Source organism: Halichoerus grypus, chromosome 13, assembly GCF_964656455.1.
Source record: "Halichoerus grypus chromosome 13, mHalGry1.hap1.1, whole genome shotgun sequence".
Classification (NCBI taxonomy): Eukaryota; Metazoa; Chordata; class Mammalia; order Carnivora; family Phocidae; genus Halichoerus; species Halichoerus grypus.
In genome coordinates, this window is record NC_135724.1 from 48,321,312 (window position 1) to 48,336,965 (window position 15,654).

A 15,654-nucleotide genomic window follows, 5' to 3' on the forward strand; every position below is an offset into this window, starting at 1 on the left:
TGTCATCAACTCAGTGATAAATGGGCTGTGTTCCAGATCTTGTCTAACCCTTTCATATTATGCTTTTAAGGTTTTTTTCTGTTTGTTTAACAAAATGAGTTTATCAACTGGTTTTGTTTTTAAAGGAAAAAAAAAAAAACTGTTTGCCAAATAATCATTCTTCAGCAATTACCTGAAATAATTTTTGGTGTTCTACTTTAATTCATGCCTTCATTCTATCTTATAAACTATCACTACTCTGTAATGCACCATTTAAAAGTTTTCCCTGTCAGTAAGTTTGGGAAATGCTACACTCTAAGACTAACAAATAATTTGAACTTCTGTGAAGGATGAATAACTGTCAATGATAAAAAATATAAATCAGATTTTCTAAAATGTCTTTATTTTAAAAACCTATACAATTTCAATTTAATAAAAAATATTGCCATGAAATATCTAATTTTACAGCAACAGAAATACAGTTAGTTAGAGGTTATCCAATAAATTCACAATTTTAAAGTTGGAATACACATGTTTTTTTCAAATAAACAATTAAAAGATTTTGTTTCAGATGGTTTTCCTCTTAAACATTCCAGATACACATACTGAATCTTTTGAACTAGAACCAGACAACCTCTCAATAATGACAAATAACTGCTTCTATTAACTTGAGAAATAAAATAACTCCAAACCATTCAATTACTGATTTAGTCACAAAACACTAAAAAAGCCAAATAAATCATTGCTTTAAAATGTCTATCTTTTGAAAATGAAATCTACATCTGAATTATGAAGAGGAATAAACGTTTTATAGAAAAAGTTGTGTCTTCCTGACTGGTTGACTGATTTTCTATCAAATTTATCCTATTCAGACTACTTTCACAATATCCTGAAAGAGTGTGAGGTGTTAAAATATGAAAAGCTTCTTTGGCCCTTTAGATAGAGGTACCTTAAATGTAAACAATTGTAATGACAGCCTTCTAGATGTGGGCACCCATGTCCTATACTGAGCTGGAGATGTATGTAACTTGTTTCTCAAAGACATGATAATTTCCTTTCCAATAACAGATTTGATATATTGAGATATGTTTTCAAATACCTTAAAAATCAAAATTCATATAAAGAATACTTTCAAAAGATCAGAGAAAAGCACTATATAATATTACATTGTAAGTTTTATTAATGGTAAATGTTTGCATTTATTTTTAAAAGCTTAGCTCTTGCTAAGTGTTTTTTTAACAAAAGCTAATAAGCAAGAATCATTTGCCATACAGAAACTATATTCACGAGCAAGACTTTTAATCAAGTGGGAGCTAAAAAAACAGTGGAAAAAATACAAAGCAAAACAGTGCTATGCGTCAATTAAACTGCTTTCTATCACACTGAATATACTGTATTTAGAATGACAAGACTACTGAAATTAACAGAAAAGCAATTTTGTGGATTCAGGCGAAGTAAGACTAGCATTAAGAACATGCAATCCATGATTTCCTTTAAAAAATGTTTTTAAACCGAATCACTTGAACAAAAAGTCTTTTTTTCATGAGGGGAAGACAATCTGTGTTTACCAAACAGATCCTCCTTTCATATGAAAATAGCAAACTGTATGAACCCTAGCTCTTCTTCCCAGATGCTACTTGTACATGACTTTGTATAATGACTTATAGAATTACTTTTCTGGTAACAGTGTCATGGCCATAAATAATCAGTTTTTTAAAAACAAATATCAAGTGCAAATCTAGAAAACTTCCTTTAAAGAATTACCCAAACCCAGCACACATGCAGTATCGCTATTGCACAAGCTGAGCAATACGCCTTATAAACGTGTGTGTGATGATACACGCACACTAAAGACAGCCTTCTATAAAGTCTTAGTAGTGTTGCCAAGTTAATAATTCTTCCAAGGCACTGAAAAATTATGTAGATGGACTTTCCAAAATATAATTAACAATTGCTTAAACTGTTACAAAGCCCTGAGTCAGAACTTTCAATAGCTTCCTGAAATTACAGATTTTAGACAAAACGGCATATTTGTTTATTTTATAGAAAATTACAAGACCATTTTGCATTTGGGAGGAAAGAAGTCACATTTATGAAACAAAGTCATGTAGACTGTACAGGAAAAGTAAAACACTCAGCACTATTATCTTTCTTACACATTTTGTACATGTCAGTCACCACCTGTCGTTATGGGTTTACGCACCAAATTGATGTGGCAAGTCACCCTTCCTGTACCTACTGCTTAAATCCTCAACAACGTAAAAATTTCAATTTGAACCTCGGGTTCCCATCTCTTCCTTAGTCACAAAAAAGAATAAAAGCTGGAAAAGTAATACTCTGACAGAAAAGGAGGTAGAAAATGCCAATGTAGCAACCTACAATTTTAATTCATCAGCTCCACTAACTCGTTCATATTTTCATACTCTAGTTTCATCCTCTACTAACCATTTATGAGTAAACTGAGTCTCAATCTAAAGGATTTTCCCCCTCACTACAGCAAAGCAATGTACACATGAGACAGCATTAAATAGTTTTTCCTCAAATTTAATGTTTTAAAGAAGTACAACTGTGATTATTAATACTGCTATAGTTTCATATATATATATATATATATATAACTTATATATATATATAAGTTTGGAACTTACATATATATAAGTTCCAAGGCTATCATATGATTATCAAGTAATATCAGTAAGCATTCCTATCATAATATTCAAGCAAATAAAATCAGGTTGCGTTTTTGAGAGAAAAAAAATATTTTGAGAGCGTTACAAGGAGACTTAAAGACAACTAACATTTTTGACAAGGCACACATAGTCTGTGAAAATCTATTACCTTCCCCATTCACTACAAATTCAAAGCTAACCTAATTCTAATGTTGAAAATGTGCCCCCCCACCCCAGGCTCCAAATGAAGTAACAAACCCTTCCAATTAACAGACAATTAACCCCAACCCAATTATGATTTATAACAGTTGGGATGAAGGGAAGAAATTCTGTCATCCCCCAAATCTTAGGAACTTAATGTTGGCCACGACTTTAAATCTTGCAGACACAAACTATTAAGAAAATTCAGGTTGTTTCTTGATTTATATTTAATCAAAACTGTTCCACTGGGGGGAGAAAGGGAGTTGTTCAATGTGTATAATAGAGTTTCAGTTCTGCAAGGCAAGAAAGTTCTGGATAGCCATTTAATAACGTGAATATACTTAGCACTAATGACCTGTACACTTAAAGATGGTAAATTTCATGTTAAGTGTTTTTACAATAAAAAAATGCAAAAAAAAATTCTATTCCAAAAATTCAGTTTTTACACAAATTATTACTGTATCATTTTAGAGACTCTGACAGGATAGGTGCTTTTCCTTTGGACTTTTTTTAAAGCCCGATGTATTAAACCGTATAGTTTACAAAGCAACTGTCAATTAAACGACACTAAAAACTGGTTGAAGGGTTTTTATCATTCAATCAAGTATACTCTTTCTGCTTACTGCTTTGATGAAATCTACATGATTTGTTTAAACCCCTTTTTTCTCTAAATTCAAACACTGACTTTTCTTTCTTACTTGTTGCAACTCCTTACTGTTTCCCTATCCTACCACATCACTAAGTCTCCTAGTTCATAAGCGTAACTAATTCCTAGTCAAAAAGGAATTCATAATAAACAAGAACATGACCCAGCAAGCTCTGAAATTTGAATTGGACAAATCCTAAGCAGCATGCATTTCAATATGCTAAAATGCTCTTACAGGCTAAAGCCATCAAAGATACAAATTTAAGAACGCTATTTTCAACATCATCAATTAATTTTATGTCTCAGTAACTAGCTGGTCAATTTGCAATGTTTAAAATTACAAACATCTTGTCCAATTATGATTTGGCCAGCTAAATTAAACATTTGTCTAATATACTATTCCTACACTAATACAAAATGATCTCTTGAAAAGCCTTCTGGCTCCCAACAAAATTAAATACATATATAGTATAAGCAGTAAGAATGTTAAATTATGTGAACCGAAACGAGTAGAATAGCACCATCTGGTAAGTTCTGTGTGTTTCGAGCAACAAAGCTTAGTCTTAGAGAAGAAAATGTGGTAGGAGTGAGGGGGTACAGAGAGGGAATCCAAATGACAACTCTTCTGAAACATTAGGAAGAAATGTTATTAGTACCTTTGGATCCCTTCTTGACTACAGATTTCTTCAAATGTACAACTGCTGCATGATAGATTCTGTGTGTGCTAAGATGCTGACCACTTTTTTCAATGTTGTGTATCTAGCCCCTGAGGCCCAATAAATTTTTGAATGTCTGTCTGTTATGTTTTTTTTAATGATTCTAGGAAAAGTAAAAGCTCTTCTGAGGCACATGATGATGAGCTGATGAGAAGGAAACATATCTAACTGGGAAAGTGCTGCTAAGAGACATTAAGAGGTAGCAATTTCACAGAATTAGAAGGAAGTCACTTAAACAACTCAGTTCTTAATCTTACTCTTGCTCACAAACACAAAATAAATTTAAAATAATTTATCAGATGCTTGAAAACATTGAATAGAGAAACACCTTCTATTCATTAAACAGATTTCAAAGTGGTACAAATATAGAAAAACCCACAAGTATACAGCATTATAATCATAGTGACCTTAATGACTTTTTGTAACAGTTTGTTTATTGTATTTTTAATGTAGAAGAAATAAACTAGTCTGGAAAATGAAATTGCCTTTTAGGGATGTAAGTTTAAGCACTGCAAGCTCCAAAGACAAAAAGGATTTAAGTAAAGCAGAGCTCTAGACTACAGAATTCACTGGGTGGCCAAACCATGCACAAGTCAGCCAGGTGTTTCCTCCTCTCCAGCTGATCTAGTGGAAAAGAGATGGGCAGCCTACGGCATGGAAGAAAAAAAATCCTGACTTTCACTATTTTCAAATCTGAAAGAAAATAATCTATTTCTTTAAGTGAACATCATGTCAGATGTTCTCTCTATAACTTTAAAATATGGCTTAAAAAATAGCCTCAGTGGCCCTTTATTAGATAACTGAATCTATATAAATTTTCAAATTTAAAATTTATAAAAATTTTACTGTTCTAAATCCTAAGTTATTCAGCTAAACACAGATATGGAATTACCGACACTACAAAATCAGCCAGCAAAGCTCACCACTGTTTTCACCAGGACTTGCAAAGGCAGCAGACATTAAATTGCCAGGAATATTCTTAAATTTAGTTGTCATAACAACAACAAAAAAACCCTAAAAAAAAAAAACCCAAAAAACAAACAAAAAGAAAGAAGAACCAGAATTAAAGAAAGGAAAAGAACTACCAGATAACTACACCCTTAGGAAGAAGCTTATGGACAGTATATGGCAGACACCGCTGTAAACAGCCGGCATTGTTATAACCGAGCAGCAAGGGCCCCAAGACACTCATGTATATGTACATTCATCCGAGACACAGTAAGACTACTCATTCAAAGGAGGGAAAATGATCAGATGCTCTAGAATCAGAGTGAAAAAAACAAAAAAAACAAAAAACTACAAGTAATTAGACATATTTCTGTAAATGTCCTAGTCACTCTTTCTAAAGTATTTATTATTAGGTTACTTACTATGTCTTGGATACTGTTGGCAATTTAAATAATATCTTCACCTGTAGGTATAAAGAGAGTGCTTTCTTTACAGCAAGCCTTAGCAACTGAAAGAAAATGGAAGTAGGGCTTATGATGAAGATAGAACCAGTATCACTGTCCGAATTAAAAAGATACGGACAAGAAAAAGATTGCTGCCTTGGGACAATGCGTTATCCTCCTCAGATCACTGGGGTACTATTCAGTACATGAGAAAAGCTACATGGAACCTCAGAAGCCCAAAAAGGGCAACATTATCTCACTGGTCAGATCAAGCCTGGATAAGTAACCACAGGGAAAACTGAGGTACACTTTTCACAGGTTTTTTTTTTTTAAAGGCTGGTAAACAGAACAGTGTATAGATTAGTATATATGAAAGGTAACTGTTAATGGTCAGTTAATAGGTACTCATTTATTGGCCACTTCCCCCACTTCAGTTCCCCACTATGACTGCTTGTTTTTCCTTTTCATGTCAATCATCGTGAAACTGGAAATTTGATTCAAGTTAAACAATCCTCCTTTTAAATCTAGAAATTAAGTTAAATGTAAAGTCACTGCTCTCTCATTCCATGGTTCCATTTACTCTAAGAATTCAGAATCAATCATTTGCATAACTTTTTATCTTAAAAAGATAATCCTCTCTTCAGTATTAACTATGTAAAACTTGTATTATAATTTTGTCATTTAACACATGTGACCTAATGGTTTGACCTGTCCCGTTCACTTGATGCACGACTGTTCTGAGTACCTGTGTCAACCCACTGTGTAAAATCATGATAAACTGAGGGACAGCTGATCATAAGGAACTACATTTCTTGAGGTCTAACAAATTTATAAACTACAAGAAAAGATGCAATAAAAACAAAAATAACAGATCCTTAAAGGATTTTCCCTTAGAAGTGACAAGTAAATTACCTATGAATTACATGGATTTGATGTTTCAAATTAAAAGAAACAAAAACAAAAAACACAACTTCAAACACTGTCTTGTAGAGGTTTTTTGTTCTGGCACATTTACAGTCTAATTACACTCTAGGAAAGAAACTATGATATTAAAAATTAATTCATTAGAACCTCCACCTAGCTTAACAGATTAAGATTACTAAGAGCTCATGACCAAATACTTCAGCTAAGAAAACACAGAGTTCTTTAATTAATACAAAAGAATCCTCCGTTCAATAGCCTTGCGACAAATAGGACATTCACTCATTCGGTCTCCACAGAGCTGGCACGTTCCATGGCCACAGAGGAAAATCATATTCTTCAGTCGGTCCAAACACACAGGGCACATGGTCTGGAATGTGAGATAACAGAGTAGGAAACGCTGAGACATTTTACATTTTGAAACTGTAACATGTAACAACTTTGTAACATCATTTTCTTTTGTTGTTTCAATCTTTTGTTGCTCTAAAATTTAAAAAAAATTTTTTAATTTTAAAAATTTTGAACAGTTAAAATGTCATCCCTATAAAATAGAAATATTGGTGGTACTGTCAGGACTATCAAACGCACAACCTAAAATAAATACTATACAGGGGCGCCTGGGTGGCTCAGTCGTTAAGCGTCTGCCTTCGGCTCAGGTCATGATCCCAGGGTCCTGGGATCGAGCCCCGCATCGGGCTCCCTGCTCAGCGGGAAGCCTGCTTCTCCCTCTCCCACTCCCCCTGCTTGTGTTCCCTCTCTCGCTGTGTCTCTCTCTGTCAAATAAATAAAATATTTAAAAAATAAATAAATAAATAAATAAATACTATATAAAACAAAAAATGCAAATGCCAAAATCTAACAGGAAATGGATAAAAATAGCCGCATTCAGTCTGAGTCAGATTCCCCAACTCTGGGCACTATGCTGCTCTTGTAAGAAAACATGACAATCTATCAGGCCAGTTGGAGAGGGGAGCAGCGTAGAGATGTCCCTAAAAATACATGCTACACGCTATGATACAGTCTCAGCCCTATTATTACTCCCACTTTAAAAACGAGGAAACTGAGGCTTCATGGCGCTAAACACTTCCCCACAGCAGGCCACAATGTGAACTGGGGTTCTGTGGCCCAGAGCTCTTGCTCTGAAACATGCTTCACTGGATTACTATCAATGTAGAACCCCTTAGGTTAAAAACAATTAGCCTTAGTTACATATTAATAAATGTAACTTCATGAACTCAAAAATTTAGAAGTATGTTAGGTGTACTTTTGTGAAAACACTCTAGGAAAGCAGATATTCATTCATTCACAAAAACACATTTTACACTTTATATTTATAAAAATATATTTTACCTTAATATATCACAATGCTTCATTCTGAATTATATCTTTTCCCAAATTACACAGAAATGAAATAACTAAAAAAGAATGTCTAGATTAATAAACTAGGCCTAAGGCCTATATGAAAATGTAGTTACCAACTTCGACAATACCAGAGATCATTGTGGTAGGGAGGGGGAAGGAATTGTAATCTAAATTGTTAACCACAGCCTCCTGAAGAAAATTTTCACATTTATCTATCTTAAAGTTTGAGAAACACAGTTGTAGAAAATTATACTTTTTTTATTTTAAAAAGCCAAACCAGCCTTTTAGTGCCATTAAAATAGTTTCTTTTCCCGGGGCGCCTGGGTGGCTCAGTCGTTAAGTGTCTGCCTTCGGCTCAGGTCATGATCCCAGGGTCCTGGGATCGAGCCCCGCATCGGGCTCCCTGCTCAGCGGAGAGCCTGCTTCTCCCTCTCCCACTCCCCCTGCTTGTGTTCCCTCTCTCTCTGTGTCTCTGTCAAAAAAAAATAAATAAAATCTTAAAAAAAAAAAAAAAAGAGATGCATTAAAAAAAAAAAAAAAAAAAATAGTTTCTTTTCCCTTAAATTTTCAAGAGTTATATGCAGTCAATTAATAACTCTTATTTCCAAAAGTAAACACATCTGCACAGCCTAGGTTAAATTACTTTGAGATTAATATATCTTAATACCACATGAAATTACACTGGGGTAATAGAAAGACCGGAGATTTAAAATTTAAAAAGGAGGGGCGCCTGGGTGGCTCAGTTGGTTAAGTGTCTGCCTTCGGCACGGGTTATGATCCCAGGGTCCTGGGATCGAGCCCCACATCGGGCTCCCTGCTCACTGGGGAGCCTGTTTCTCGCTCTGCCTGCGGCTTCCCCTGCTTGTGCTCTCTCTCTCTGACAAATAAATAAATAAAATCCTTAAAAAAATAAAATAAAATTTTAAAAGGGTTATTCAGCTACTTTGTCTTGGTAACCTTGAAGGGGTCCCTGTAAGAAATCCCATCCATCAATCCTCAGAAAATGAATTTTCCTGTAACTGTTTAAATATTTTAGTGATGCAATATGGTCATGAAGATTATTTAAGGGAGAAGAAACTTCTTTGGAGTGCTAAACTTGGATAAAGGTAAAGCTGAATTTTTAAGGATACATAATAGGGCTCAAAAAGTGCCATTATTCATTTTAAGAACAATTTTAATTCACCATTAGGAGATGAAATGCTTTTCAGAGAAGATGTATTCAAAAATCAGTTTACCTTTCTAGAAGTGTCTTATAGGAAGGGAAATGAGATTCTACGGAGCTTCAAGATTTTTGAAGTGTTCTATTTTATATTAGAATGAGCTAAATATGTTCCTATTTTTATGTTCCTACATAAGAACTGGCAAATCCATGTTTATCTTTACCTATTCACTATACAGTAAGTGTTACTAGGTGCAAGATTTCAAAAGAAAAACTAGCTTAGTCATAGAGTTTTCATCTTTTCAGATGGGTGTTTAAATTCCTAGTAAATATATATGTTTAATTCTAAATTACTGTAGCTACCATATTACTATATCACAAAGGTCATCAGTTACCCTGACTCATTATTTATCGACTATGTTACTTTCTTATAAAATCAACAGAAAAGACAAGAGTGATGATTAACAACTGCATGGCAACACTGATGTGATACCCAAACTAAAGAAATAACACCCTCTGCTTCTCAATCCTTTGGATCCGATTTAACTGCTGGGTCAAATGATAAGGGGGGGGGGTGGCGGACAGACTTTCTTACTTACCATATATGTAACAAGTTTTAACTAACTTCTTTATTTTACTGTTGCTGCTATTAAATATTGAGTAGATAAAAGAGTACTTCTGTTGGCATGTATAAGATATGAAGAACAAGTTTAAAGGATGGAATGCTATCCTTTCTTTTGAAGCCGCTCCATACATCCTCCCAAATCCTTTCCATCTACCCCTCACTGATACCTACTATTCTAAATATTGCATTTTTCTTTCTTTTGCTTTTCTTTATGGTGTGTGTGTATGAGGGAGTGAGAGAGAATATATATTCTACTTTCTACCTAAATATCACATCTATACAGAAATGTGTACAAATCATAAATGTACAGTTTGATAAAAGTTCACAAACTGATCAGATGTATGTAATCGGCACTTTATATATTTCCCCATAAAGAAACGTCCCTTGTGCTCCCTTCCGGTCATCCCAGCCAAGAAAACCACTACCCCCGGTTTTAAACAACATCTGTACAATTTTTTCCTAGTTTGCATCACCAAACAATATCCTGTTTAGTTATATGATTATGACGACAAACTTTTCCAAAGTATTTTTACTAATTTATATTCCCATCAGTAGTATGTGAGTTACGGCTGCTACATATTCTAACACTGAGTTTTCCATGCAGTCAGGTAGGTGGGAAAAGGCACCAAACTGTAGTTTTAATTTTCATTTCTTCTTTTAACTAAGTGCTATGCCCAAAGCGAGGCCCAAACTCACAACCCCAAGATCAAGAGTCACATGTTCTACTGACTGAGCCAGCCAGGCACCCTAATTTTCATTTCTTGATTACTAATCTGGTTGAGCATTTTTCATGTTTATTGGTCATCCGTGTGTTTATTTTGGAAAGTGCCTGATTAGATCTTTGAATCGTATTACCTTTTGCAAATATTCAAATACTACAATTGATACCCTAATATGAACCACGATTACTACATAAAACACTAGTAGTCTTATAGAAAAATATTAAATGCCATTCTTAGAATCATCATTTACCAAGAAGAAATCATTATTACCTGCTCTTTAATGTCCTGTAACTGCTGCTGCAACTTTTGCACATCTGCATTGACATTGGTATTATCCTTGTCCTTTTGTAACACTGGAATATTTCCACTTGCTATAATGTAAATAAAATATTTTAATGTTATGATTGTTTTGACATAATAATGATTTTTATTTCTAAAATTACTACGGCTTTATTAAAAACACAAGACTACTACTAGAATCCTGTTTAAAAATTTTTCTCATTCATGGCCAACAGACATAGCAGTGACATTCATATTATACTCCTTCATTTATAATCTTCAGAAAGAAATAGGTTTGCACATTATTTTCTAATTATATTTAACTCAGCTAGACAACAATCTACACACAGACTTTTGGGTCTTCCGAGGTACTACTTGCTTCCTTTGGCAAGCTCACAAATACATTTTATGCTTGTTTTCTCTGCTCCCGCATTGTACGAACCCAAGAATGTAGGCAGCACAGCACTTTTTAGCCAGTTTTGGCAGCAATAATTATAAAGTCTCTTAGATGATGTTTATGAGAATACACAAAAACCTAGGCTCCTTCCTCTCTGCCCAACCCTCCTTGTTACTGTTCCGAGATGAGGAACACCATGAATGAAAAGCTGTGATCACTGGGTCTGCTAAACGGAGGGAAATTTTTTATGTCAACTTTTACTACTCTCTAGATTTTTACTCTTTTAACTCTAGTTTATTTGTCCCTGGGATTTTTATTCTATTCTATTGGTGATAAAGACAAAAAGCCCTGGGCAAAAATGGTTACACTGACGTTCTTCCTCATGTGTACACAGAGCAAAGAAATCAAAGATACCATCCAAGCTTATATCTAGTGCAAAGATGAAAAATATTTTATACAGCTATAGGATTAAAAAGGTTGAAAGTAAATCATTTACTTTTCATCTTTCCACTTCGTCACTGAGTTATACTTCAGTATTATCTACAGTTACTCTGTCCTAAATAAACACTATTCTATAAAATACTGACATGCATTAGGTAAAACCTGCTACACAAAGGAATGAGGCGTTAATACTTGTGTAACTGAAAAAATAATTTGTAATATGCTGTTTCTTTAAGCAAGAGTACAACAATCTTCTTTATGTCATACATGGAGGTTTCTTAAAAGACAAATGCTTCAAGTTCTATAATCCTAGTGCAAGCTAGAAAAATACAATTTCAAGTTTCCTGTAACAAGAGCAAACCCCACCTGTTCCTCTGTAGATTCGGGTCACATACCCTATGCTTTACTACACATGAGACAAGATCTTCAGCACTTTAAAGTCCCAACAAGAAAACAAAGTCAGAAAAACTCAAAAAAATACACTCACAGCTGTCATCAGTGGCATCTTCGGAACTCTTCCCTCCACAACACATAATGAAAGGCACTCTTCGTTCAACTACTGCCCGACACTGCACACACTTCTTCATCAGACTAGCGCAGTCTGCAAAACAGTAATCGGATACTTCTCACAAGAGACAACACAAACAAGAGGATTGCCCTTCTCTGCTCATTTTTATAACTTACATCGCACACTGAAATAAACACTAAACAAGTTCTATGAATACACGATTCTACCTTCTTAAAATGTTATTGACCTATGAATGTGTATTCTCCAGAGGCAGCCTCTACAAGAGAGAGCCCATTGTTATGAAAATAATGACGTTTTCTAATACAGTAGAATAAATTGTGAGAAGGATTTTTCTGTGTTTTTTTTAATTAAAAATATTTCAAGATCTTAAGGCTTGAGAATAAAGGAGAAATATACTTTTCGTAAGTTTCAACTAATATAGAATTAAAAGGTTGCTCACATAATTTTCTAAATGTACTTTCTGTTGTAAATAGCTTATCCTTAAAATTCCTAAAATATGCTGAAGAATTCTCTTCCTTCTCTTTCTAGCAAACTGATGTAATATAATAAGGACACTGTTTAGTAACTACTTTTTTAATACAGCACTCAAGAAAACATCAGATAGGTGTCATAATGGACTTTCTAATATTTATATATCAGATGAATGCTCTCCCATCCCAAAGAAGAAATGCCTAGGCACAATTACAGGTTGTGGATTGTTAATTCTACATCTAAAGTTGTTAATTAATTACAAAATAACATGCAGCTCTTCAATATATCCTTTCCCATTAGCATTTACTATGAAAGTATACTCCATATCTTAGTCTATGTACCAAGTGTCTTTATCATTTCAAAAACATGGAAAATAAATGACAATTGTGACAGGTATCCAGGGATAATTTATGATCAGGCACTAAACTTTAACAAAGCACAAAACCACTGACATGGACAAGATGAGGCACATACTCCTAATGGTGCTTATGTCAGTGGACAGAGAAGGGTTATCAAGGCCGACCTCATGTCAAGGCCTAAACAGAGATGGGCCTGATGCTGGCTTATGCATGATGCACTAGGTTGGAGCAAATGCTAGTAGAAATCTCATTTGGGAGTTGTCTTAAATCTGAGGGCAGATTTTTTTCTTAAATTTAAAGGATTAATTTAAGTGTCTCACTGTATAATATATAACCACAATTTTCTCAAATTCTTTTAATTATTAAGTTAGGTTGTTACATTGCTTCTATAAAATCTTTCTTCCTTCCCTCCAAAACAGATACAATCTCTCCTTCTTCTGGCCTGTCAAGGCACTATTTTATACTCTTCAAGGTTCCAATACTCTGTTTAATATTACTGGGATGTAGGTAATGGACTAAGTGCTTCACTGTACATTCCTTGAAAGAGAGGCATTTTCCACCTCAATTTCATCTTCCCTAGCAAATAAATGCTTAACAATGTGTCTGTACGATGGAGAAAACAATCTACTTCTTAGGGTTGTGAAGATAAATGAGGAAACTTACATCGCACACTGAAATAAACACTAAACAAGTTCTATGAATACACAATTCTACCTTCTTAAAATGTTATTGACCTATGAATGTGTATTCTCCAGAGGCAGCCTCTACAAGAGATTAAAATGTCTGGGGCACCTGGGTGGCTCAGTGGGTTAAGGGTCCGAATCTTGATTTCGACTCAGGTCATGATCTCAGGGTCGTGAGATCAAGCCCCACGTCCGGCTCCGTGCTAGGTGTGGAGACTGCTTAAGATTCTCCGTCTCCCTCTATCCCTCCCCTGGTGTTCACGCTCTCTCTCTCTCTCTCTTAAAAAAAAGTCTGGTATGAGGTAAGAGCTTAATAAAAGTTAGCTGCTACTCTTGTTACATGTGAATGCAAAAACAACGTAAAAACTCTGGGAAACTCTGGAGAAAGTACTGCAGTAAGGCTTGAAAATCTGTATTATCAACTACTCATTATAACCAGCTTTCAAGTCTCTGTAGGTCCAGGACAGGGGTCAGCAAACTACAGCCTCCAGGCCAAACCCAACCAGGTGCCTGTTTTTGCTCACATTTTTTTTTTATTTTTTAAACGTAGGCTCCACACCCAATGTGCAGTCCTTGATCTCACAATCCTGAGATCAAGACCTGAGCTGAGATCAAGAGTCAGATGCTTAACAGACTGAGCCACCCAGGCGCCCCCAGGTACCTGTTTTTGTAAATAAAGTGTTAATGAAAAGCAGTCCTGCCTATTCATAGACATACTGTCTATGGTGGTTTTTGCACTATAATGGCAGAGGTGAGTAATAGGAAAGAGTTTTAAGTAGTTACTACAGAAACCACATGGCCCACAGAGCCAAAAATATTTATTATTTGACCCTTTACAGAAAAAGTTTGCTAGCCCCTAGACTATGGAAACTTAAGTAACCTGAGCTCTTCTTACTTAAATCAGAAATCCACAAGCCCTCTTACAGTTGATAATAGCCATTATACTAGTCTTTGTTTTTGTTTTTTTTTTTAAAGATTTTATTTATTTATTTGAGAGAGAGAGAGAGAGAGAGCACATGAGAGGGGGGAGGGTCAGAGGGAGAAGCAGACTCCCTGCTGAGCAGGGAGCCCGATGTGGGACTCGATCCTGGGACTCCAGGATCATGACCTGAGCCGAAGGCAGTCGCCTAACCAACTGAGCCACCCAGGCGCCCCTATACTAGTCTTTGGAAAACAAAAACAATTACTTGAGGAGAATGTTACAGGAGGAAACCTTGATCCTTTCTTTAGTTGATGAGCTGCCTATCAGAATGAAAAAAACCACCAAGGCTTAAAGCAAATCTATGCCAGTGAGATTAATCTATCATACAATTTGTGTATTAGATATTATATTGAAAATCAGTACCTACTGACTGAACTATTTTTTTAAAAATTTTATTTGAGAGAGAGAGCATGAGCGGGGAGTTGGGGGGAGGGACAGAGGGTGAGAGAGAAGCAGACTCCCCACTGAGCAGGGAGCCTCCCCACCGAGCAAGACCCCAAGATCATGACCTGAGCTAAAGGCAGACGCTTAACCAACTGAGCCACCCAGGTGCCCTTGAACAATTTAAAATAGGAAACACCATGCTTTATCTTGAGCCCATTTAAGTAAGGTGTAAGTTGTTAAACTTGCTTAAAATCCTTCACTGACAAATGAAAACAAAGGAAGAGGAGAATGTTGAATAGTACATGAATTTGAAAAGAACAAGGGGAGATATAAAAAGCAAAGGTCTTTGAAGGAATACGTTTAAGAGATATTTTAAAACATCACTTGAACTTTAATATATTCTCCCAAAAAGTCCTATAAGCTCTTTTGACATAAAGATTAAGAAAGGTTAAGAAGGCCAGACATTATAGCCCCAAATGGTTGCTGTGGGTGGTTCAGTAGTGGGGAAAGTATGCAGGAGAGGCAACATCAAGGTGAAGACAAATGAAGATGTGCGGATTTTATTATGTAAAAAGGGCTAGACTAAATGTTTCAAAAGTCATTTTTAGAAATAAATTTCTGTTGTGTGTGAGAAGAGATCATTTTGTGCTGATACAAATGAATTAACATGTGAGTTGGTAGAACATAACTTATTCTGTCTTTAATACTCAGGAGCAAGGAGGGACACAGGTGACATTA

General features: G+C 35.1%; 1 protein-coding gene across 2 annotated transcripts in view; it reads right to left on the reverse strand.

Moving 5' to 3' along the window:
* The window catches only part of MIB1 (MIB E3 ubiquitin protein ligase 1), a 138,127-nt gene that overhangs the window by 7,057 nt on the left and 115,416 nt on the right, over positions 1-15,654 (reverse strand). Inside the window, exons 19-21 of one of the 2 annotated variants that reach the window (XM_036079255.2) lie at positions 11,996-12,109; positions 10,662-10,762; positions 1,137-6,893 (exon numbers count right to left, since the gene is read on the reverse strand). In XM_036079255.2, the coding sequence (XP_035935148.2) occupies positions 6,753-6,893; positions 10,662-10,762; positions 11,996-12,109 (356 nt within the window). In that variant the 3' untranslated portion in view covers positions 1,137-6,752. Of the gene's footprint in view, positions 1-1,136; positions 6,894-10,661; positions 10,763-11,995; positions 12,110-15,654 lie in introns of those variants that run through there. The other variant, XR_013443364.1, reaches the window with a different exon arrangement.